The sequence below is a fragment of the Pantherophis guttatus genome, chromosome 2 (genome assembly GCF_059756535.1).
Source record: "Pantherophis guttatus breed Tessera chromosome 2, ASM5975653v1, whole genome shotgun sequence".
Lineage (NCBI taxonomy): Eukaryota > Metazoa > Chordata > Lepidosauria > Squamata > Colubridae > Pantherophis > Pantherophis guttatus.
Genome location: NC_142064.1, coordinates 204,874,877 through 204,900,156, shown reverse-complemented (window position 1 = coordinate 204,900,156; position 25,280 = coordinate 204,874,877). Strand labels below are relative to the sequence as shown.

Sequence of the window (25,280 nt, the reverse complement as noted above, 5' to 3'; positions counted from 1 at the left end):
CAGCTAACCAGAAAGCGTCAGTCAGGCTGGGGACATACCAAAGCCTGATGTACCCGGGTGGGCGAGACGGCTCCGGTGGTTCTCAGGAGAGGTGGACGGCCTGGAGTACTCGTCTGCCAAAGGCAGCATCGGACGAGGCAAACGAGTCCACTCTATAGTGCCTGATGAAAGGGCTGATAGATGTCCAGGTGGCCGCCTGACAGATGTCCTCCAGAGATGCCTGTGTAGACCAGGCCGCCGATGTTGCAGTGCTCCTGGTAGAATGAGCCGTGATTCTGTGAGGAGGAGGTAAGTCCGAATGGCGGTAGGCCAAGGAGATGGTGGCTCTTATCCATCGTCCCAGCGTGGAAGCTGAAACTCGGGACCCGATGGAAGCAGGGTGAAAGGTGACAAAGAGTGACTCTGACTTGCGATGTGCGGCTGTCCGAGCTATATAAATCTTCAGAGCTCGTCGCACGTCGAGAGTGTGCCAAGATCGTTCCAGACGGTGTGAAGGGCGAGGACAAAAGTCTGGAAGGATGAGCTCTTGCGCTCTGTGGAAGGTTGAGTTTATCTTGGTTAGAAAGGCCGGATCCAGGCGAAGCACTACTCTGTCTGTATGAAAAATACAGAGATCCGCCCGAACTGATAACGCCGCCAGTTCCGAAATGCGGCGAGCGGAGGTAATCGCCACCAGGAAAGATACCTTCAACGAAAGAAATCGGAGAGGAACAGAGCGGAGAGGCTCGAATGGAGGTGACATCAGAGCGGTGAGAACCTTGTTCAAATTCCATGACGGGTATCGGTGAATGGTGGGAGGGCGTAAGTTAGTGGCACCCCGTAGAAAGTCGTGAATTATAGGATGGCAAGATATGGGATCAGGAGAGCCACAGGACAGCCACTTGGCGACGCAGCGTGTTGGGGGCGAGGCCGTTGTCCAGACCACGTTGAAGGAAGGAAAGAACGTGCAAGATGGAGGCATCAGTAGGAGCAACAGAAACTGAAGTACACCAGGAAACAAAGGAACGCCATGTAGAATCATATACGCGAATCGTAGAAGGACGGTGGGCCGCCTGGATAGTTGAGATGATAGGGGACGGTACTCTGGCTGCAGTTAGGATGCCCCGCTCAACCGCCAAATGGTTAAGCGAAGCCAGGCCGGATCCGGATGGAAGAGAACCCCTTGAGACAATTGGATCTTGGAGGCGGGAATCTTCCACGGTGGAGCGACGGACAGGGTCATCAAGTCCGCGAACCACGGGCACATGGGCCAATATGGAGCGATCAAGAGTAGTTGAGCTCGTTCTTGAAGTAGTTTCCGGAGCACTTTGGGAATTATTGGAAGGGGTGGAAAGGCGTAAAGGAGGCCTGGAGGCCAATGGCTGCGGAGGGCATCCGTGGCTTCCGCCTGAAGATCCAGAAATCTCGAGAAATATCGGGGCAGCTGGTGGTTCGTCTTGGAAGCGAACAAGTCTACGAGAGGGGTTCCGAATCTGGCCGTGATCTCCCGGAATAAGGAAGATGGAATCGACCACTCTCTGTGATCCACCTGATTCCGGCTGAGGGAGTCTGCCTGGACATTCGCTGCACCAGAGATGTGGTCCGCCCGCAGCGATGTCAGATGGGTCTGGGCCCAGATGCCCAAGAGCTGAGCTTTGGCCATCAAGGTGCGTGAGCGAGTGCCCCCTAATTTGTTCACGTGGGCCTTGGCAGTAGTGTTGTCCGTCAGGACGAGTACATCTTTCCCTACTAAAAGGTCCTGAAAATGAAGGAGAGCCAGACGGATTGTGCGGAGTTCCAACAGGTTTATGTTGAGCCGGGATTCCGAGGCTGACCAACGGCCCTGAACCATGTGATGAAGGAGGTGGGCCCCTCAACCCGAGAGACTGGCATCCGTGGTTAACTGAACCCGATGAGGTTCTCAGAAGCAGGAGCCGCGGGACAAGGCGGTCGAGGTCCACCAACGAAGGGAGTCGATGACATGCGGAGGCAGACGAAGTCGACGAGGAGATATGTCCTGAAACGACTTTTGGAAGGGTAGCAGCAGCCACTGGAGGTCCCTGCTATGTAAACGGGACCATGGAGTAATGCCGAAGGAGGACACCATCATGCCCAATAACCGAGAGAGGGTCAAGATGGGAGCAGAACCGTCAAGTAAACACCTGAGAACCAGGGTACGAAGGTTAGCCTGGCGTTCAGTGGAAAGTGACACAGTGGAAGAGACCGTGTCAATGAGGGCGCCTAAGTGGAGTATGCGTGTTGAGGGGGAAAGGTGGCTCTTAGCCCAATTAATAGAAAAACCGTGGGCCTGAAGAGAATTCAGGACGGTAACCAAATCAACTCGTGCTTCTGAAAGGGAGGAGGAAAGTACTAAAATGTCGTCTAAATAAAACTGGAGACGCAGAGGGGAAGAGCGTATGTGGCCCACGAGGGCGGAAATTATTTTTGTAAAAACCCGAGGGGCTGAGGACAGCCCAAAGGGCAACGCTCTATATTGATAATGAGAGCCTCTAAAGGCAAAACGAAGAAATCTACGGTGAGCAGGTAAAATGGGAACGTGGAGGTAAGCCTCCGTTAAATCAATTGATGACAGGTAATCCGAAGGACGGACTGATTCTAAAATAGAGGTGAGGGATTGCATCTTGAACCGACGGTACCTAATGTGTCGGTTCAAGGATTTTAAGTCCAAAATGGGTCTCCACCCACCAGAGGACTTTTGGACAACAAAAAGACGGGAGTAAAAACCATGACCCTGCTGCGATCGGGGAACCCGCTCAATAGCGGCAATATCTAGGAGGTGATAGATAGCCGCTTCCACAAGAGCCCTTTTCGTCTTGTCACGATTAACTGGGCAGGGAATAAAGCGGGAAGGGGGAGGGGAGGAAAACTCCAGGGAAAGACCCTGAGAAATAGTGTTGAGCACCCAGGAATCGGTGGTGGAGATCTCCCACTGGTGGGAAAACAATGAGAGACGACCTCCAATGGGGGCCTAGGAAGGGAACCTATCTAGACCTACGAGAAAAACGCCCTCCCCTCCTACCCAGGGACCGTCGAGGGGGGAATCTTGCCCCCGACCTGACCTGGAAGTCCTGTTGGGGTCTGGAAGAGAAGCTTCGTTGAAAACGAGGTTGAAAGGAAGAGGCCCCTGAGGTCCGAAAGGACTGGAACCTGGAGGAAGAAGGAGGATCTCCCCTGCGGGAAGCCGGAGGCAGAACTTTGCGACGATCTCTGGTCTCAACGAGTAAAGGGTCCAAGGAGGACCCGAACAAATGTCCAGAAGAGTAGGGAGAGGAGGCCAGTTGCCACTTGCTGCGCATATCGGCCTGCCAATGCCTAAGCCATAAAAGGCGATCAGAAGGTGAAGACACGTCTCGTCACGCGTAGACCGAGCCGAAGAACTGGGGCATCCGGAAGGGCGGAGCTTTAAAATTGCAAGACTCGGTCATACGCTAGACGAGGTGTATCCCCAGCCTGACTGACGCTTTCTGGTTAGCTGGAGAATGGTTTCTCCCAAAGACGTGTCCCTCTGCTGATTTTTGTGGGCCCCTCAACTTTGTTGTTTCCTAGCTTATGCAAAGTACATTAGATTGAGATTTAAATAAATGATTGCAGGTTTTGTTACCAGGAAATACTTGACGTAGCAAGCAATGCATGAGGACTTCAAATTGATTAGCCCATTTTATAAATGTCCTAGCAAACTGTTTAGCAGGAGGCATTTTGATGTAAATCTTGATGGTTTACACGGAGCTTGGATCCATAACAACTGGTTTAAAATAGTTTTATTAATAGTGATGTTAAATGATTATTTAATAATTATTAATAATTATATTTTATTTAAAGAGTGAGAGAAGTCACATGATTTTCCATTAGAGTTTTCTTATTTATCATAAATTGGCGGTGGCTGTTTCTGTCTGCTTAAGGCTTGTAGCTGAATTTAGTAACTCTTTTCTTTAGTCAATACTAGGATTTATGTTTTTATATATATATATACACTTGCATATTTGATCGCTCCAGCAAGGGAACTACACCGAACGTACGGGAAGTATGAAAGGACGGTTATGTCATAGTAGCTTAGCTAGCCTCTTTCTCTTATGACATGGAGACAACATGACTTTGCCGGAAAGTGGAAATGAGAGGAATCAGGCAAAGTTGAATGTAGCATAGAAAAAAAATGCTCTTTTCATGTTGGCAAGACTTTGCTATACAGAAACTTTGAATTATGTCAGATTCCTGTCTTCTGAGTGTAGTGATGATACAGAAAAAACTGATCAGTAAAATATGGATAATGAAGCGTTCATCGTCAAAAAGATCCCTACTCTGTTCTGCTTTAAGGAGTGACTCACTAAGCATAAGGCTGTTTTGCTACCTGGCATATTCCTGTGACCAGGACTAGAAAGCATCAAAGAAGCATTTACAGATCTCAGTAAACAGCCTTCCTTTTGCACATTGCTTTTAGGACATGGTTGGGCGGCAAATCGTTTTCTTTCTTTCTTTTTTTAGATTCTCTCCCCCCTCCCCCTTTGCATTCTCTTCTGCTACCCTCTTTGAATAAGCAGAGCTTACAGAATTCCATCTGCTTTGTCGCCAGAATGCTTTGTGACTTTGATTTATCATGTGTTTGTGTTTTGGCAGCATTTGTGCCTTGACTCCTTTGGACAATACGAAGAACCCAGACATTGCCACAGAGGATCATGCTGAGGAGGAAATCACTGTGTGCCCTGGTATGACCTCTGTGACAGTTTATTTGCAATTTTGAGTCAGAAAGGTTATGTCCTTTCCTTTCAGGCAGGCCCATATTATTTATTATTATCTGAGACTTCAGGACATTGTCCCCCGTCCTCTGTCCCCCCAATAAGCCCTTTGCTTCCATGGTATATTGCCTGCCGATGCCTCTAGCCCCATTATTTTCCTTTTTCTATTGTTTGCTTGGCACCAGACTGAGGATGAAATAAGTACTATTTGCTGAGCTGCTTTGTTTTGAATAAGTACTATTTCAGTAACTGTTTATAGTGACCTTTTTTTCTTAGTTAGGTATAATGGAACACGATCTCTTGATCTTGTCTTTCAGAGACTGAATGACATACTTGTTCCTCCCAGTTCTGAATGAATAACTTGATTCAGTGAAATGGTTCAAGGTTAAACTGTTTTCTTCCAAAGCCAATCTAATTCTGACATTATTTTCTTAAAGCAAGCTTTTTTTCAATTGTATATTTGACACAGGATTAGGTTTAATTCTGGGGTTTCCTACAGATGATTGGATAAGGTTTTTATTGAGGGAAACATAGATAGGATACAAAGAAAATTACCAGCTATGTAGTGCTGAGCTGAGGGGCTTTATTCTCGCATAATACTGTTCACCAGCTTGCACCAACAGTGTACAGTTTACATGCCCTACTGTTCCCCGTTTCTCATTTAGCCATAGAGCGGCACTAGTTTTATCTACACATAGCTGCACTATGGCTTTAAACTTCTACTTCAGCTGTGTTGTTGCACATTGTCTGCTAACATTTGTGACAAGTCTAAAAAATGTTTAGAAACTGTGAAGACACTGTAAAGCAAATGGGATACGTTTTATCAGCTAGTGTGGAGTGTGCTGAGGGAGGGAGAGGGGGTTGGAGGGGGCTTACAGAGTCTAGGAAGGGGGTGGGCTGCTGCCGCCGCCGCTGCTAACATGGAGATTTCTGTTGCAGAAACCCAGCAGAGTCCATCACAAGCTGTTGAGTCTGAGAGTGGAGAAATCCATTCATCCAGCAAAGATGTCTTTCTGCAGGTAAGCAAGTCTCTAGGGAATAACAGCCAGTAAAGCATCTGGAATGCAGAGTCTCATTTCTTACCCATTTTCCAAAATGAGCTGCTTTGCAAACTAGGCAGCTTGCTAGAAAATCTTGTCCAGAAATGTGCGCTCTCTTCTTGGGCCTCCTGGTGTTTTCTTCGTTTTTACCATCAATTTCTCCTCCATGATTATGACAATTCTTGTTAGCTAAGGGTTTTCTGTTGACTTTCTCACATTCATCATTTTGGGTGCAACACTTATCGCTGCGGCGCTTTTGTGAGCTGTAATATGCTAAAATATGCCAGAGGATACAACTGGATGCTCCTATGGAAGGGGAACCAGTTGCTCCTGGCTCATGTTTCACACTGAACAAAGGGGTTACAAGCATGAGAGCAAAATTGATTTCACAGTGAGATTAAACTCCCACTGTTGCTTATGGAAACAGAGTGGGCAGAATGTGTGGTGTCAATGCTGGTTTGAATGATGCTGTCGAATTTTGGATTGATTGCTATGTTCGTATTAGTGCTTCCATTTAACAAGCTTAGGTGTTTCTCTAAATTAACCCAGAGAAAATCTTCTCTTGCTTGTATCATTATCACCAGATGAATGCTGTTGTGTTGAGTTTTCTCTCTCTTCTCTCAGTGTATCTGCGCTGCAGTCACCATGCATGCAGCTGTCATAACAATGACATCTGACTTTAGTTGCTGTTTCTGGTAAAGACACCTAGTTAGATTGCAATTTAAGGGGGAGGGGGAGATCAAAAGGACTTCCAAGTGCTGTTCTGACAGGTTACACAAATGCAGCGGATTGAAGAATGCTTGACAAGATGACTCAGATGCGAAAAACTCGTTCTTACAGCCTCCAACCTCCACAGGGCGTCTGCCTATATAAAGGTGCCTATGGTATATAAAGGCAGCATAACCTTGTCATAGACATGGTAATACGTAGCTCAGGCACTTCTGGCCAAGTGCCCTTCGTCTGCTAGAATTTGGGGCTGTATGAGAGAGTGTATCAATGAATAAACGAGTGCTCATGGTCTAAAAGGGCTCTGGGCTGGTCTTAATTAGGAGAAGGTCCTTTATATTTTATGAATGGGTTCTGGGTTGGAGTTAGGAGGGGGAGGAATTTCTGTTGTGGCGCTAATTCATTGGAATGACATTTCCCTGGAAAGAAAGTATAAATAAGGCTTTGCTACAACTTGGGCTCAGGCTGAAAGTCTTTTTTTATTCCTCCTGACATTTGAAAGGTTATGAAGGTGCAGCTGAACTACTCATAGCTGTTGCAATGTTATTTTATGTATTTCATTATTGTATGCTGTGTTATATATTCCTGGACTTAAAACGCATTTTTCAAACACGATGCAATATATGAAGATGCCTTCCATGATAAGGAGTATATATAAACATTTAAAATAAATAACTATGCAGACAGGCAGCAGGTCGCCAGAAGGACAATCGCTCAGAGTAAGAAAGTAGCCCATCTTAACACCTTGCCTTGTGATGCTGATCAGAGGGACCCAAATGCTACAGCATGATTTTATCCTCAGGTTAAATAGAGTTAGATGGAGCATAATCGTATCTTGTGTTCTGTGGCTGAGCAATTAATGAGACAAACCATTCAACATCAACGAGCTTGATTCTGTATCCATACCTCTATTGCCTCATTTGCTGGCCCACAGAGGAGGTTTCAGCTGCAAACTGCAGGGGATACTCTTGCTTTCCTCTTGGCTGGGTGGGCTGCCAATCATGGCGTTAAAGCATCTCTCTGCCGTTCTCCCAGGACTTATCGAAAGCCATTCAGGGGGAAGGGACTGACAAGCATTGCCGCACAATGCTGCATTTACATTTACAATGACTTATTTACTGTGGGAGTGTAAGCAGTTTGTTTGGACACCTGGCATTTGCTCCGCAAGGCTGTGTAAAGTGGAAATGGGGCAGAAGTAGACAGTTCTTCACATCTGTCTACGTGTCATCTTATTAGGGTAGCACTGACTTGATCAGAACTCCCCTTCTTTGGCATATCTCATTCTGTGCCTAGCATATCTTCCTGACACACCAAAGGAAAATGAGATGTTGCAATGTTAAGATGTGAAATACTCGGAAGATGTGGTGGTATACTAATAGCTGCCATGTAGCTTAACAACCATAGAACTCTCACCTCAATTTAATTATCTGCCTTAGATTTCTTTAGAAAAGGATTTTGTGAGGGTTTGTCTGCAATTTAATTCTGATCACATGCCAGCAGGGTGAGACAGCTGAGATTTTTGTTTAAAGGCCAATCATACAAATCCCCGTACATGTAAGCAGTGTTCAATCAGTCAGTGAAATTCCTTACCTAGAATTGGTCTCTTACTTTACAATGTAAATTTTGTAATGAAACTGCTAAGCAACAGGCCTATTTAAAAGAGACTACTCATAAAACAAAACATGAAGCGTGCCAAAGCAATCAATCAAAATGCTTTTCCTGATGGTTTCCTTGGAACTGAGCCATTCTAAGGACATAGATGACAGTTCCTCTCCATTTCTCTTGCCCTGTATCTGAATAAGAGAGAGTTTCTTAGTTTTATCCTAATAAAAATGACATTATCTTAGTTCATATAGAATATGTTCCATCTAGCTAGTTTAAAATTTAAACAGACCCTTTAATGGTTCGGGCAAATCTTTGTTTGAAATGTGTAGGAATCTTTAAGTAGATTAAAATTAGGAGAATAAGATAGTAGTAGAGTCATTTTGCCTGTTGAAAACTTGAGTATTGTAAGGCATAGGCTTAAGATGGTGACTCTGAGACTCTGTAGGAGACTCAAAATGGGTAGGCTTAATGATATGTAATGAACAGTCCACAAAAACCAAGAAAGAACGCTAAAGTTTCATTTTCTATCCCTGCAATAGAATTAAATATGATTTGTTAAAAGAATATGGTTCTCATGTGCAAATCAAACTCCAAGATAGTTTTTAATCCAAAGTTCTGCTTGTAACTCTTGACAGTGGACATAAGTCCAGACATTTTTGGAAGAAGGGTGGGAACAAATGAGATAAGTATAAAGTTGGTAGGTAAGAATGACTGATTATTATGACATCTGGAATTTTTGTTTCCATTGTCATGTGCTGTGATTTGTCACAGTCATAGAAACTGAATTAATGTGTCTGGAATATGCCCGATCTTATCTGGGCTCAGAAGCTAAGTACAGCCAGGCCTGGTTCATACCTGAATGGTGTTCTATGGAACACCAAGCTGGAAGTGGCAAACTCCTCTTTATTGCTGCCAAGAAAAATATATGGATGTGTCCATGAAAGAATACTTTTTAAAATAAAATAAGGATTTCTCTTGCATCACAGTTTCCTTTTGAAATAGATTAAATGGGCACAGTATTGAAAGAGCCAAATGGCTGGATGCTGCCTCCCCTTTCTGGAGGGGAAATTTTTCTAACTACAAGAGAGACAGTTATAACACCTGGGAGTGAAGAAGAAATCTAGATATAATTTCTCTGGTTCTAGTAGGCAGCCTGTTTTCTCCACTCCCATCCCTTTAGGTGCAGCTAGATAATTACAGATAGCTATTCTGAGCAATTAAACTGATAGAAAGAGCAAACTCTCACGGGAATGTCAGAAAATACACATTCTCTTTTTTATATAGTAATTTTATTAAAGCTTACAATTAGAAAGATAAAAACCAATACAAACTAAAATAAAGAGAAAAATAAAAATAGAAAGTGCAGAAAGAAAAAAATAAAAATAGAAAAGAAAGAAAAAAAATAAGAGTATAGTAAAGAAAAAGAAGACATATACAAATTACTTCCTCCTATACCACAGGTATAAACAATTTTAGTAATTTTTCATTTTCTCTTAAAATACAATGAATGTTCTTCTTCCCGTATCTTATCTCTTATTTACAAACAAATCCTTAAAGATCCATTATTCAGCCTTGATCAGCAAAAGTCTATTAAGAGTTACCAGAGATAACATACCTATTTTAACCTTGATCCAATAAACCGGCTTTATATTCCTTCCTTTTACTTTTAACGATCTTGATCTTTAGTCCGTCCAAATAATGTCCTAGAACTTGATTTCCTTTCATTTTTTTCTTTGCCCCTTCTCACAAAATTCTTCAAAACTTCAACAAGCCTCTTTTGTAAATCTCAGTATATGAAAATTATCCAGGTCATTCGCTAGTTATTCTGTGTCACTGAAGTTGGAGATCTCTGAGTATGCTGATTAGCCTGTTCAATTTACTAAGCAGGATTTGAGCTTGCTCACAAGAAGAATCTTATTTCTTTTCTTCTGGAGCTGGGAACTAAGCCACAGAATTGTCTTTCTATTTTAAATTTTAATATAATTTAATTATTTATAACTATTTAAAAATATTTTGAGGACTGGGAGAAGGAATCTAAGAAAGGAATCCATATTGACTATCTCCATCTAGAACAGTCGCATCAAACAATTTACTGTCTGATGTGGTTGAGTGCCTTTTAGAAATTTAAACCACAGTATATTTTCTAAGCCATAATAGTTTGGTTTAGTTTAGCTTGGACTGTGAATTTAACCATTGTGATTTGTTTACCATGCTTTATACATTGTATGACTAGTCATTGTGTCTTATTCAGCATGAGGTTAAAATAAATTGTAACTAGAAATGATCTCTTGGATCTCAGATTAGCATATTTTTTTATGAAAAAAGATTAAAGTAAGAAGTCAAGAATTTTGCCAAGTACTTTACTTTGAGGATGGTAGTATAGATATAGGCCAATTGAGACTGTCTTTCTTGCACTCATTCAATATAAGGGATGTGTGTCTTTTTTTGAGAAAGTGGGTCAGCTTGCATCTGTAGATTGTTTAGAATCTGCTAATAATCTTCCTATGAAAATGAGAACCAGCTCAGGCAAGAATGAATTAATAAATAAATGCTTGTACAATGAGATTGGTGGCATATAAATTTGATAGATGGATGGATGGATGTAGACAGACAGACTGGGACGATAGATAGATGTAAAAGAACTAGATATTCAATGCTGCCCCAGCCTGGAAACTAAAGCAAACTTTTTTCTATTCATGTAAAAGTAACAGGATCATTTATATTAAGCTTATCAGGTTTAACAGTATTTAGTATATGCCCAAAAGAAGCTCACAAGTGCTGAATAATGGTTCTTTGTTAAGAAAAAGAAGAACTTACTCAGGTCAGATCCTGTCTGATTCATTTTCCTTTGCTTATTGTTCTTAGTTCTTACCATTCTCTATTTTAGAAATATTTAGCTACATACGGATCAAAAATTAATTTTGTTTAGAATAGCTAATACAATTTTAAAGAGAAGTTTGATTGGATAAAAGAGCAGCAAGAGGCTCTGAAATGTAAGGAAGCTTTAAAAAGTATGTTTAATAGGACTATGTGGCAATTTGAAGTTGAGTTTAAATTCCCTAAAGCAGTGATGGCTAACCTTTTCCGGACTGAGTGCCCAAAGTGTGCATGTGCACCCGAACTCTCCCCCTGCAATGCGCGCACAGCCCCTGCATATGCACTCGTGCATGCGCCCTGCCTCCCCCACGCATAGTCCTGAGCCCTGCGCATCCGTACGTGCATGTGTGGCAGAGACTCAAAGACCAGCTGGCTAGTGGGGGGTGTGCATGCATGCACAGCAGAGCTAAACTGGGCCGACGGCTTGCATGCCATCAGGGTGGTGCGTGCCACATCTGGCACACGTACCATAGGTTCACCATCACGGCTCTAAAGCAACCACCCCATCCTGGGACTGTAAGGCAATTTCAGAGGGCAGCCATGTCATCCTGGGAAAAGACATAGCTGCTTCTAAGACTATGTTCCCCAACCTTTCCAGGTTTGAGGGCCAGTGGCAGGGGCGGGAGACAGGATGGTTCTGCACGAGTGGTGGGCAAACACGCAGGCTTCTCAATTTATGCAAGCAATTTTTGCAAATGGCAGGCATGTGCACCTGCTGCTTTCATAAATGGAGCTGCGGGCACGCTCCTGCCGCTTCTGCAGCCCAGTTCCGAATGGGCCACAGCCTGGTACTGAGCTGTGGCCCAGGGGGTTGGGGACCTGTTTTAAAAAGTGGATATAGGTGCTGTGTTCATACTCTGGTGCACTTGGAAGCACCTTTGAGAAACTGAATCTGAAATACTGCACAGCCTGAGTACTTAATCGGGTAAATGTTAACTTAGAATTCAGAATTGTGGCTTGCCTCTTTGTTACTTGAATTCCCACCATCAGAAAATGAAATGAGCCACTTATTCACTGCAGATCTGAATTTCAACCAGGTTCCAGTGAAGGTACTATTTTCCCAAGAACTAAACTACCGTTCATCCTGCTCCCAAAGGGAAAAATGCTGAGCCCTTTTCAATTATTCTATATGTGGATTTGAAACCAGATAGAGTCAGTAAAGAGGCAATATTCATACAGAAGCCTCAAAATGTATTTTATCTTGGTAGAAGAGCACACTGATGGAAATATGGCCACCTAGGGACAGGCAAACTCTGGATTGGGTGCATGAAAAAAATCTGTCAGTCACTTTTATTTTGGTTGCCAATGCTCTCATTTTCTCAATGTAAGGATGTTTTACATTTTCCCAAGAGAATGGCACCCTGGTGGCACAGGGGATCCTTGCTTTAAAGAGGACATATGGCTCTTAAGGGGAGCCTCGTGGTGATTTGAGAGCACATTTACTGTCTTTGAAGGGAGCATTGATTATCAACAGCATAGAGCTCACTCATGAGTGCCAGGTTGTCTGACCTGTTGAGTAGCAAAAAAAGGTCCTGGGACTGGGAAGATCAAGCCAAGGGAGGATCAGAAATGACAGACGATCAAGGCTGAGCACGGACAACAAACTTTGCAACACAAGCTGAGCTGATTTGTTATCCTCTTTCACAGGCTGATGAAGATGCAAGAGAGCATGCACCTGGGCACAGCCCTCAAGCTGATAACCTCTTGTCATGTCCGCTGTGTGAACTCAGATTCCCAGCTTCAGAAATTGAGCTACATGCTATGAATTGTAACGGCACTGGAGAGGACGCAGTTGAAGATGGTCCAGGTTTGCTGCTTTCTCTGGTTTGCAATTGTGTTTCAGTTCTGGCCGACCCCCCTGCATCTGTTTGCAATTATGGCATTAGTTAGGAACCTCCTTTGGGGGACAACTTCCATACAATTCTGTATAGTTTATCCAGTGCTCAGAACTGTATGTAGTTCCTAAACCTAGCACCTTAATCCATAATTTAGCCTCCATTATTTGTTAATGCATCCGGTCATTTTCATGTTATGAAGTGAACTCCAAGCTCTTTGATCTTGGCTAGTCCCTGTTCTCATCCATAACATGCTTCTCTTTCCAGGACTACTAAGTTATTTACCAGTGAGAAATCCTGTCCCTAGCAGTGGCTAACATTGCTGCATATGCTGCTGAATTAAAAGAGTTAACTTTGCAAACAATTCTTACTAGGCATTGATTTTTAATAAGTGAATGTCTGCCTGCTATGACAAGTATCCTAAATATTTATCCTGCCTAGTCCTATATGTATAATACTCAGAAAAAAATATTCATTGTATTTAGACATCTCATTTAGCAGCAGGAGTGGTGCCTTAGGCTCTTTCCATGTATGGGGAGAATACCAAGTTTAAATGGATATTACCTCCCTATGTCCCAACAATGTTGTGAGGCTTACATGGGATTGAGAAGATGAGTTGATTAGCAATTAACTAAACTTAATTCCTGTTTCAGAGAAACACTGCAAAGATAGCTTTGATGTGTTCCCTCTGGAGCTGCAGAATAGGTGACTTCCAATTAGTAGGAATGCTCATATCCCAGAGCCAAAACGCTGAAGGTGCTATTTCCTCCCATTATTTATTAGAAATAACAGAGAGATCTATTCCTCTCCCCGCCTCCCACCATTATTGCTTTTTCCATATCTGTATAAGCAACAGGAATGAGAACAAAAAGATGGGATGAATGAATGAATGAATGCTGATTTGGAGCATCAGTATTTCTACTCTCCCATTGGTCAGGTGATTCCCCTTCCCTGTCTACCCAGTCCCCAGGGAACAGCAGTGTTGGACTTGGAATTCAAACTATAGAATTCCAAATGTCCCCTTGATATTTTTGTGATTTGATTACTATAGTATCAATTCAGTTTTCTCCACAGATGGATTGATTATAGACAGTAAAGGAAACCAAATGGACAAGAATCACTAATGCAGAGTCTGGCCTCCCCTTTAGTAAGGGAGAGATAAGACACCTGATTTCTAGCAAAGACAATATTGTAAATATATCATAAGATAGGGAGAGGATGTTACCAATTTGCATTTTAATGGATATGATTAATATAATGGCACAGTTCATTTAATTAACCTTGTCATGCCACTAACCATGTCATGTCAAGCTGCAATACATTATAGGTAAGCATTATTACAGTTCTAAAATTACTACTTTCAAATATGAACAAGTTGATTTAGCCCTTCAGAAATCTTTCTATATTGAATTAGAAATTATAAAAATCAAATGTTATGAATTTGAGCAATTCAAATATAGTGGTTTCTTTGTCTCTAATCATTTGTTGTCAATAGTTGCCTAAATCTTTTTATGCTGCAATGACTAATATTTCTGTAATGAATGTCATTTCCCCCCCTAAATTTTAACAAGGACTTGTGTATTTTTAAGAAGTGTCTCTGTGTTATATGCTCCCCAATATGCCCCGTGTTGTCTCCCTGTTTGTACCATAGTATTGTACACGAAGTGTACAATCATTTCAATTATTTTATTTATTCACGTGTATATTTCTATGTATAATTAGCCATAACATGCACTCACTGCTGTACATGTAGTGGCTTGTGCAGCATATCATTAGGACTGTAATGCAACCTGAATTATGGTCAGAGATTCCACTTTCAATACGGAGAAAGTCTTTCCTTTTGCTTTAATTGTTTCCATTGGGTGGTTAGTTATTTGCATTTATAAATAAGGTAGTTTCTAAAAACAGTGTGCTGTGATACTAATAGGAAGAAATATGAAGAAGAGAATGTAATTATCCAGTCATGAGGTATTTTTTGTAGTTTAATGTTTTGAAAATGGTAGAAGTAAGGCAAAATATAATGCCTTATATTTATTTTTTGCCTTATAAATGCAAAATATAAAAAACAGAGAATACAGTCAATGCTATCCTTTACTTTGTATATAAACTCACAAACATCTTTCCTCCACTTAATATTTTACCTTGCTTGGATGTATGGCTAAAATGGCTCTCAAATATAACTTTCTATACCTTCCCTAAAACTACTGTAGCTTTTTCCTACTTTTTCCATAACCCCCTTAACTCCATCACATGACGTCTACCTTACTGACACTGCACTATGGCAAATCAAAATCATAATTGAATTTTCGGGAATTTAGTGCTTCTCATGGTCTCTGGGTCAATGATTTGAATTAGAACAGACTTGCATCTGCAAAGTTTGTTAAGACCTTTTGATATTTTTCTGTTAAAGCAGTCTTCTAAAAGTTGGTATAACTACCTGAAGCTTGGTGAGTCACATTTGCCTGATGTTATTTTGAAAATTCTCTATTTCGCATCCCCTGTACTTGACCGGTTGCTTCTGAATGTGTTTATATTTGGCTGCTCTGTAATCAGGGCAACAGCACAGTGAAAGAAAATCAAAACTTTGAACCATCCTTCTCCTTGGTCTGTTCCAAGAAGGCTACTGTCCTTCCGGAGTGTTGACTTGGGAGTTAATGATTCAATTTGGGGAGTTCTTAATTGGTTTTCCTGTGGAGGTCTCTGGTACTATAAACTCTACCATCTTTTCAGTGTTTTTCATTACAAAAGAACGTCTGTGACATGTCCATCTATTGTTCTGTAACTGCCTCCTGTAAATTCCCTGGCTGTTATTTGAGTTTGTAATTTAAAGAAGCTGCATCAGCTTGGCTGATACAGAAGACCATTTCATCCGAGATATGGTTACATGGCTTTTTGTGTTCAGGCAATTACTATGGTTGAAAATACACACTCACTTGCAGCTTTTAGCTAAGCTGGTCTTTTACTTCTTCGGCAAAACCTACCTGAAATCTTTTCAGGAAGTGTGCAGAATAACTTCCTCACCACTGCTGTAACTTGTCAAGACTGGAGGGATGTTGGTCTGCGAGGATGTGTCATTGGATAACATAATTATAATACGGACAAAACTGTGGCTCAGATGGAGTCGCTTGAATGATTCCAGTTGGATTCCTCTCAGCCATTGCTGACACACCAGGTAGTAGTATAAAATTTAGCATTTGGAAGAAAAGTTGTAGGGGGAGATATGATAGCTAGTAACTGAAAGAACTGCATACAGAAGAAGGCCAAGATCTATTTTCTGTCACTTCATGGAGTGGAACACAGAATAATACATTGAAGTTTCAGGAAGGCAGATTCTGGTTGCAGTTCAGGAAAAAGTGCATAAGAGTAAGAACAGTTTTGACAGTGAAACCAATTACCTAGTGAGGTAACGGCTTCAATTCTTTGAATATGTTTAGGCAGAGGATGGGCAGCTAGCTATTAGGGATGCTTTAGTTTGGATTCCTGTAGTGAGCAATATATTGGACTGACTGGTCCTTTTCCATTCCATGATTTGGAATAGCCAACTTCAGGTGGGGGTCAAGAGAAGAAACTAGCTCTAGTGAAAATTCTCAGAGTCAACAAGATAATTAAGTGTTGATTCTAATAGGAAGAAAGGGAGCTTCACGCAACAGAAGGCCGTCAGAGCCTCCTGCATACCTGCTTTGATTGACATTCAAGTGCGGGAGGTCCTTTCTTGGCAGGTTACCATTCTAACTCAGATTGGGATTTGGATTTATTTTCTAGATACTGTACCTGCTAATTACATAATGGTCTCTAGCAGTGGTGGGTTCTAAAAGTTTTTACTACCGGTTCTGTGGGCGTGGTTTATTTTGTGGGCATGGCTTAGAGGTCATGTGACTGGGTGGGTGTGGTTAGCTGGTCATGTGACCGGGTAGCCATGGGTATGTGTATAGGGACTACTCAGAGGGCTGAAAAAAGTCATTTCTGACAGGTCCTCGCACTTTTGATCGGTCTTCGCACTTATGACCATCCTCACATTTATGCCCATGCAGCATTCTTAACAACTGTGTCACTCATTTCACGACTGCTTCTCTTCACCATGGTGACAAGATAGGGCAAAAACATAAAATGTGAGGACAGTCGTAAGTTCGAGGACTGGTCAAAAGTGCGAGGACCAGTCAAAAATAACTTTTTCAGCCCTCTGAGTAGTCCATATACATAAAAGGATACAGCAATAGAGAGGGATGAAGGAAGGGAAGGGAAATTAGAGTAGGAGGGAGGGTAAGAGAGGGAGGAAGAGGAGGAGGAGGAGAAAGGAAGAGGAAGTAGGGAGGAGAAGAAGAGGGGGGAAGAGAAAGTAAGAAGGAAAGAAAAGAGAGAGGTGGTAGGTTTGAGGAGAAAGATTGCTGTACAATAAAAAAGATGAAAGAGAAGAAAGCCAACCCCCCCAAAATATAAAGATATTAAGATAAAGAATGAATTGTTAAACTTTAAAGAATAAAAGAGAACAAATATGAATAAATAGCAATAATTAGAAACACACATACAAACATACAATGCATTTTCTTTGAACAGAGTATTTGGCCGGTTCATAAATTTAAACAGTGTTTAGTCATCTATTTCTCATCTATTTTTTTAAAAAACCAATATTACCCTTCATCCTCATCACTAATCTTAATCAAATTCAATTTTTCCCTTCTATTCTATATTATACCCCTTTCCATTGTCATCTATTTTTATATCCATCCTCACATTGGTTAATTATGTAATATTACAGTTGTTTAATACAAATTCAACATTTTAATGTAAGTCAATTAGTTATATAACTATCTTTTTTGTATATTAATCAATATGAACATGAATATTCCAATTATTTCCATGCAACCCAGTTTCTTACAAATCAATTAATTATATTTACCAATAATAAACCAAATAATTTCCCCCATATATTCCTCCAAACCACAACTTAACCATCTCTGCTTTCAACACAATATACAATTAATACTATCTCAATTATTACAATTCCCTAGTTAAATAGAGCTTTTTTTCTTTTGTGTTTTAAAATCTTGAACTCTCCTCTTTTGCCCTAAATTTCCCATTGTTTGCAGTTTTGCACCTACTTTTTTTGGTGAGGAAAAGGAAAAAGAAATCTCTCTCTGCCTCATTTTGTCATGTTGCAGCAAAGACCCTGCTTTACTTTCAGTTTCGTTTTTTCAGCATAGCTAGGGAAAAAAAAATCTACTCTAGCACTCTTTGCAGCTCTGAGCAAATCAGCTGAGAGTTGGGAGGCTGATCTAATCAACTTGTGCTAATTAACCTATGTTGAAGCTGAAAGGGATTGTTTTTTCTATTTTTGCAGGCACCGGTCTACTCATTTGTTTTCTTTTAACACTGATCAGCTGTAGGGCGGCCCTTTGAAGCCCCGCGGCAAGAATTTAAACAGTTTTTTTCCCTCTAGCCATCAGCTGAGACTCAGGAGGCAGCAATAGATTGGGAGTGGGCGGGGTAAGCGAACGGCGACCAGCCCGGGAACCGGTTCGGGGGCGTAGCCACCCAATCTTATTACTGGTTCTCCGAACTATTAAAATTTTTTACTACCAGTTCTTGAAAACTGGTGCGAATCGGGAGCAACCCACCACTGGTCTCTAGGTGTTTCCAAGATGTTAACTGAGAAGATCATCAAAATTAACAGTTAATTGTCTTCCCTTCCACAGTTAGTCAATTTCCATTTTGTTGAAGAGAAATAGAGAAATAGAAATAGTGTCATAATGTTGCAGAATGCATCTAGGATTGAGGCAGGATGCCATTCTTACCCTTCTTGTAGCCACACCTCAAGTACAAGGTATCAGTCTTTCCTACCTTTAGCTCTCCTTCTGCTGATGCTGTTTTAAAAAAAGCTTCAACACCAAGAGAAGTGATACTGATACAGCATTTTAAGGCCAACATAGCAAGAAATAATACCATTAATAAGTATTTTAAAAAATAGCACGGCTGATTAAAAAATATGCATGTATTTAACACTGGGGGATGTAAGGATTGTGGGAGAGGTCTTGAATCAACACAGTGGGAAGCCTGCTGCAAAAGGAAACCAGCTTAGAGTCATTTGTCTCATTTAGGGATATTTTCCACAGTATTTATAAAAATTTAAATATCTGCTCTTTTCTTTTCTGATAATATATGGAATATGATGCAAAATTGAAAAGAGCTACTTGAAAAGGCTACTAGTACATTGAAAAAAAATACTCCAAGATTTGTAGGCTGCTTCTTTGCTATATGTCAGGCTAGTATAGGGGACTTTCTACTTTCTACTAGATCAGACGACCTACATCATTCTGGACAAATGGTTGTCCAAACTTTCCTTGAAAACTTCCAGTGATGGAACACCCACAACTTCTGGAGGCAAGCCATTCCACTTATTAATTGTTCTCACTGTCAGGAGATTTCTCCTTAGGTCCAGGTTGGATCTCTGTTTAATGAGCTTCCTCCCATTACTGCCCTCAGGTGCTTTGAATTATAAATCAACTCCCTCTTCTTTGTGATAGCCCCTCAAGTACTGGAAGACAGCTATCATTTAACCCCTAGTCCTCTTCATTAGACTAGCATATCTAGTTCCCTAAATTGTTCATCATATGGTTTAACCTCCAGACTCTTTATCATCTTTGTTGGTCTTCTGTGTAGTATCTGTAGGATCTCAGCCTCTTTCCTGTATTGTGGTGATTAGAACGGGACATAGTATTCTAAGTGGGGTCTCACTTAGTATAAGTATAAAGTAGCACTATCGCTTCATGTGATCTTGGAAGTATCCCTCTGTTGATGCAGCCTACGACAGTATTGCCTTTTTTGGCAACTGCAGCACAATGTGATTCATACTTAAGTGGTGGTCCACTAGGAATCTAGATCCCTCTCACAATGATTGGACCAGGTATCACCTACTCTATACTGTGCATTTGGTTTTTCTTGCCTAAGTGTAAGACCTTACTTTTCTCAACATTGAATTGCATTTTGTTGGCTAGGGCCCTCTGTGCAAGTACGTCAAGCTCTTTCTGAATCTTAAGTCTATCTTCTAAAGCGTTAGCAGTTCTCCACAGCTTGGTGTTATCTGCAAATTTGGTGAGTTCCCCTTCTATGCCCTCATCTAGATCACTTATGATGTTGAAGAGCATTAAACCCAGGACAAGATCTTGAGGTACCTCACTGCATGCTTCCCTCCATGTTGATGGACTTCTATCGAGGATGAGATGCCGAGTTTGGTTGGTCATCCAATTGGAAATCCATCTAGTGGTGGTAATGTCTGTTCCACATTGTTCTGTCTTCTCAAGAATAGGCTGTGGTCTACTTTTAGTCATTTTGTCAAAGAAGGCAAATTGTCTGGCACGATCTGTTTTAACAATCCCATGCTGGCTTCTAGTAATTGCCTTGCTCATTTCTAGGTGCTCACAAATCCAATTCCAGAATTTCCCCAGGTATTGATGTCAAACTGATTGGTCTACAGTTTCCTGGATCCCCTTTTTTCCCTTTTTGAAGATTGGAACAACATCAGCTCTTTTCCTCTGGCAGTTTCTCTGTGTTCCAGGAGCGCCAAAAGTTTTTGTTCAGTGGTTCTGAGATTAAACTGTAACCGAGTCCCTTTGTTTATTGGATGTTGTTCCTATTTCTATCCTCTCAAAACAAAGTATATTAGATACATTCTGAGATAAATTTTGCTTTGAACATGTACATTTATGTTACTTGAAATAGTAAGGTGATTTCAAGGCACTATCTGTACAGTATCTTTAAATAGTAAGGAAGATTGTGTTTGAAGTCATACTAGAAAATCCACCCTTTCTTCCTGTAGACCAGGAAATAGTTTGGAAAAGCTTGTTCTAAAATTTTGGAGAATGAGAAGAGCTCAAAATGTATGCATAAAAACAAATTAAAGGACAAATTGCCAGGAATGTACCAAATTATTCAAAACACCTGCAGGGGACCCTTATGGGTCCTCCAGGAGTATTTTAATTATGAAGTGCTGCCATTAGCTTCCAGGCCATCTCAGCATGGGTGGAAAAAGTCAGTTTGAAATGCACGGAAGGAAGGTTATTTTATATTTGGAGGAATCGAGAGAGCTGTGGCACGTTTTGTACTGACGAGAAGAAAACTGAAACTGATCAACTTTTAATGTGACTACAGTGAACATTGCGAACATGTTTGACTTAGCCCAGCATGTCGAGAGAGAAGATGCTGTGCTCACTCTGTACCAAGGGTTGAGAAGCACATTTTCTCTCTTGCTGTAAGTGGAGATTTATCTTGTAGCTGTTTTTTCTTTGGAATCTTGTTTTAAATTGAGCTTGCTGGCATAATTTCACATTGGCTTTGTTGACTTTGGCGTTTTGGTATGGAGCAGGTCAACTCAACTACAAAAGGCGAAGGCTGCTGGTGATGCCATCTCTCTGCTGCTTGTGTTGGCAGTACAAACGTAGGTCTTTCCTGGCATTTCTTATATAGTGGTCCCAGAGGTTTCTAGCAGCCATATTGTGTCAGATGTGTTCTATTCTGCTGGAAAAAAAATAGCACTGATTAACACCTGAGCTGTGCACAAGAGACTGTTATAGGAATATTAACAACTATGCACCGGCTTAGAGAATGCTTTGCTTTTGCTGCAGACTAGCTTGTTAAAAAGCCTTTGGGAGTGTCAAGTGACTTGGGGATTAACAGTCAAGTATAGAAACTACTCGTACCCAGATCCAAGCCAGGTTTGCAGAAGTGAGTTGTTGTCTCCTTTTAAGGAGTCAGCCTTTTATGCATTTGTGAATGTCCACCACCAAGTTTTTCCTTGCAAGTGAGCAGCCCAGAAGTGTCTGCAAGTATAAACTTTAACCCAGAGAACACATAGACTTCACACTGGTCATTGCATCATTTAAGGAGGGGAAATGCAACCATTAAATTTGGTCTGTTATTTGAACTAGTCTGTGAGAGTAATTATCATGAGAGCAAAGACAGAGGTGCCAAGGAGACAAAATGAATGCTTCAAAGCCCAGAAGTTGCTGGCACTGATAATATATCTTTCCATTCTGATCTCTGTAGGTGCACCTACTTTACAACAGATGTTGAGCAAACAGTAACAGTTTTATAGCGCCTGTAACACAAATTCAAACCTTTCCCCTAATGAGAGCATTGAGCACAGGAAGATCTGATACAAAGCTGTAAAAATGTTCTGATACACTGCCCCCTCCATTGGATTACCCAACAGTGCTTAAAGCAGCATCTGTTCTGTATTAGAAACTCTAGCCTCCTGGTGGAAATGGCTTAGGATATCTGATATGTTCCCCAAGCAGCATAGCTGGTGGTTTGCAAACAGAAATGGAAAGGAATTCAATTGTATGAAACAAACATTTAAAAATCATGTTTATAAATGGCTAACAAGAAAAGCTGCGGCCTCTGATTGAGTTTGCCCTGATTTCATTGTAATACTGATTAAATCTAACTGGTATAAAGAATTACTGCTGCATTTATGATTATACTAGTATAGGATGGAATTTGTCTGTTAGCCTTTCTTACCCTTTTACCTGTTTAAGATATATTTCTGGTCTTCTTGCTTATGTGATTATAACCAATCAGATAGTATTTTCTGTAAAAATAAAAATAAAAATTGTATAATTTGTGAAGAAGGGTAAATTGTATAATTTGTGACTCTGTTAGGTTTATCTTCCTTTTTGCCCCTGTTCAGTCCTACCTCTTACTTCTCAGGTTCTTATCAAAACCCCTTTTCATAATCTGCCCAAATCCAGGACTTCTTAAAAACAAATTTTGTACCTTATGAAAATATGCAGACATGCAATCCACATTGAAAATACAGATTACCACTTGTTGTGGTTTTTACCCTTTCTTCATTCCCTAGTAAACACATAAATGTACCTTATAATCAAACCCATTGAAATACTTCTCATCTTAATCCATTGAGATCATTCATTTATCCAACTCTTAACTGAGTCTAAGATCTCACAGGCCTTTGGATTTGAAACACAATACTAGAAAGAGATCTTTTGAATGCTACATGCAGCATTGTCAGACTTGATTTTCAAGTCTTCCATATTTGTTTAACAAGTTAAGCAAATTGAACTTTTCTAAGTATCAAAGCAATAGATAGGTGCCTTTATTTGTTAGGTTGTTAAGAGTTCTCATGTGAATGTAGAAATGAAATAATTTAGATTATTGGTGCAAAATACTTCATACACAGTTTAAGTCAACACTTCTGTCTTCGTGCATTGTAATGGCTTTCTGGATGAAGGCTTTAAAACTTCAGTTTACATAGTGAGAAATATTACACCATTATAAATTAGACCTTGCTGTTCTCATTGTGATGTCCCAAGCAAACTGGTCCTACTTGGCAAGAAGCTTTGAAATTGTTTTCTAAAACATATATTGTGTGTTTTATTCTGACACTTCTTGAGATCTTCAAGAACAGATAGAACAACTATTCTCTTTTTGTTTTCAAGTAATGACCCGACGACAGAGGGAAGCCAAGAGCAAGCTTGCCAGCCGCAAAAAAGCCTCCGAATCTGTAGATATTGACAAGTAAGTAGGTATGCTCCATATAGCCCATTTTGATTATTTTCAGTTGAAGCCCTGGTAGACATTTCTGTTACATAAAACTCTGAAGCTTTGACATCATTCACTCATCATTTGTGTCCAAGAAGCATCCTGTAATAGGAAAGACCACCTCAGTCTAACCTATTTTTACCTTTGCTTCTAGTGGGGGTTTGCCTAGGTTTCACATTCTTTTTGGAATGCCTAATTCAGCATTGTCTGCCCAGCTGAGCTTCTCAGTCTCATCCACTTTAAAATGTATAGACCAACCCATCCTGGCTGGAGAATTCTGGGAATTAAAATCCACACATCTTAAAGAGGATGAGATTGAGAAACATTCACCTGGGGAATGTTGATGTGCTACTAGTTAAACACATTCTTTGCCCTCTCTCCTTTCAGTTTCATTATTAAACCCATAATGTGATTGAAGCAATACTTACAAAACTCTATTAACAATGGCAAAGGTAGATTCCCGGCTTTAATAATCTAATTCTGGAATCTGCCAGAACTGGCATGTAAATATAGCAATATGCCATGTACTGATTATGTCTGCATAATTCAGACTGTACAAATGTAATGATATAAAGATAAAGGTAAGAAAGAGAGCTAATATTCAAGCACAAATGCCAGTCTGGCCATTACAATACCATATTTCATGTGAATTTGGTGCCTTTAGGGTTCTGCTTGCCATTCCAAATTGTAACAAATGTACCGGTTGTATCCATCTCACAGCTGTTTTCAGTGTTAGAGGAAATTATATATTCCTGCAGTGATAGTGTTTCAGCATGGTAGAAACATGCAAGTCCCCTGAGCATTAAAAAAATAAGAAGAAAGGGAGATCTTAAAACTCTGGTTAGCAAGCCAAATAGAGACCACCAAGCAAATTTCTGTTGCACTAGTATCATGTTTTTCTTAAATGTATTTTTGGTCCTGGGACAAAATCACACAGTTTGTTATGGTCTTGCACAGGCTGATAGAGGCAATAAATATCAAGGCAATTAAACCATGCTCTAAGAGTAGCATTGGTTGGAAAATTACAGTAGATGAATTGGTGTGCATATCTACATGCTTCTATCAGAACAAAGCTATGATAGAGAAGGTTAGCATGTCTGGTGCCTAACTGCGGTTACACCGTTAATGAAATTAAGAAATTCAAATGGAACCGGTTTTGTTTAATCTTCCTTACTGCTGTCCTCCTCCCACCTGTTCACCCACACAGCATCTTAAGAAAGAATCTGACAGTAAAAATCCTGCCTGAAAATAATGTTGCTGCTACAAACACTGGATGGCAACATAACTAATAGAATTAGGCTAATTATAGAGAGGACAGCTTCTGTTTAGACACATTATCTTGGTAATCAGCAGGGACTGGAAAGAAAATATGGAAAAGTACTGCAGGATTTAGCATCAAGGGCACTCCTCAGACACATTCCAGATACCATAGTGCAGCAAATTTCACTGGATTTCTCTAGTTCCAGATCATCAATTAAGCAGCCGCCTCCAGTTCCATTTCTTCCTTCACGTGCCAAAGGCTGAGGGTGGGTGGGGGGCAGATTTGCTTCTTGGATTGTTAGCAGGGGAATTATGGGACATGGTTGAGCTAGTTGGAGTGATCTGAGAGTTGGTAGCGGGTGATGTTTTACCATATTCTTCAGCACCAAATGCTCAATGCATCCTCGACAGTACTGCATGCTTTAAAAAGGAAATAGTGCCCTGGCAGATTTATTAGTTAGATGACTTCATTTAGACTGAGTAAAACACATCTCTGACTTAATACACTTGATTTGCTTTTTGGGGCACAACATAACTCCAATTTTACAAAAGCAGATACTTCATTCAACTGAGTTGACAGGTTCTGAAAGAAAATCAGTATTGTTTGAGATAGCTAGAGGAACTGATTTCATTACATCCCTTTGCTGCAGTAG

At 40.8% G+C, this 25,280-nt stretch overlaps 1 protein-coding gene across 18 annotated transcripts in view; it reads left to right on the top strand.

Moving 5' to 3' along the window:
• Nucleotides 1-25,280, top strand: part of UIMC1 (ubiquitin interaction motif containing 1) — a 105,773-nt gene that overhangs the window by 74,254 nt on the left and 6,239 nt on the right. For 16 of the 18 annotated variants that reach the window (XM_034442522.3, XM_087887570.1, XM_034442514.3 and 13 more), the window contains 4 exons: nucleotides 4,612-4,700; nucleotides 5,670-5,749; nucleotides 12,626-12,785; nucleotides 23,265-23,343. In XM_034442522.3, the coding sequence (XP_034298413.1) occupies nucleotides 4,612-4,700; nucleotides 5,670-5,749; nucleotides 12,626-12,785; nucleotides 23,265-23,343 (408 nt within the window). Of the gene's footprint in view, nucleotides 1-4,611; nucleotides 4,701-5,669; nucleotides 5,750-12,625; nucleotides 12,786-23,264; nucleotides 23,352-25,280 lie in introns of all 18 variants that reach the window. The other 2 variants (XR_015732603.1, XR_015732602.1) reach the window with 1 other exon arrangement.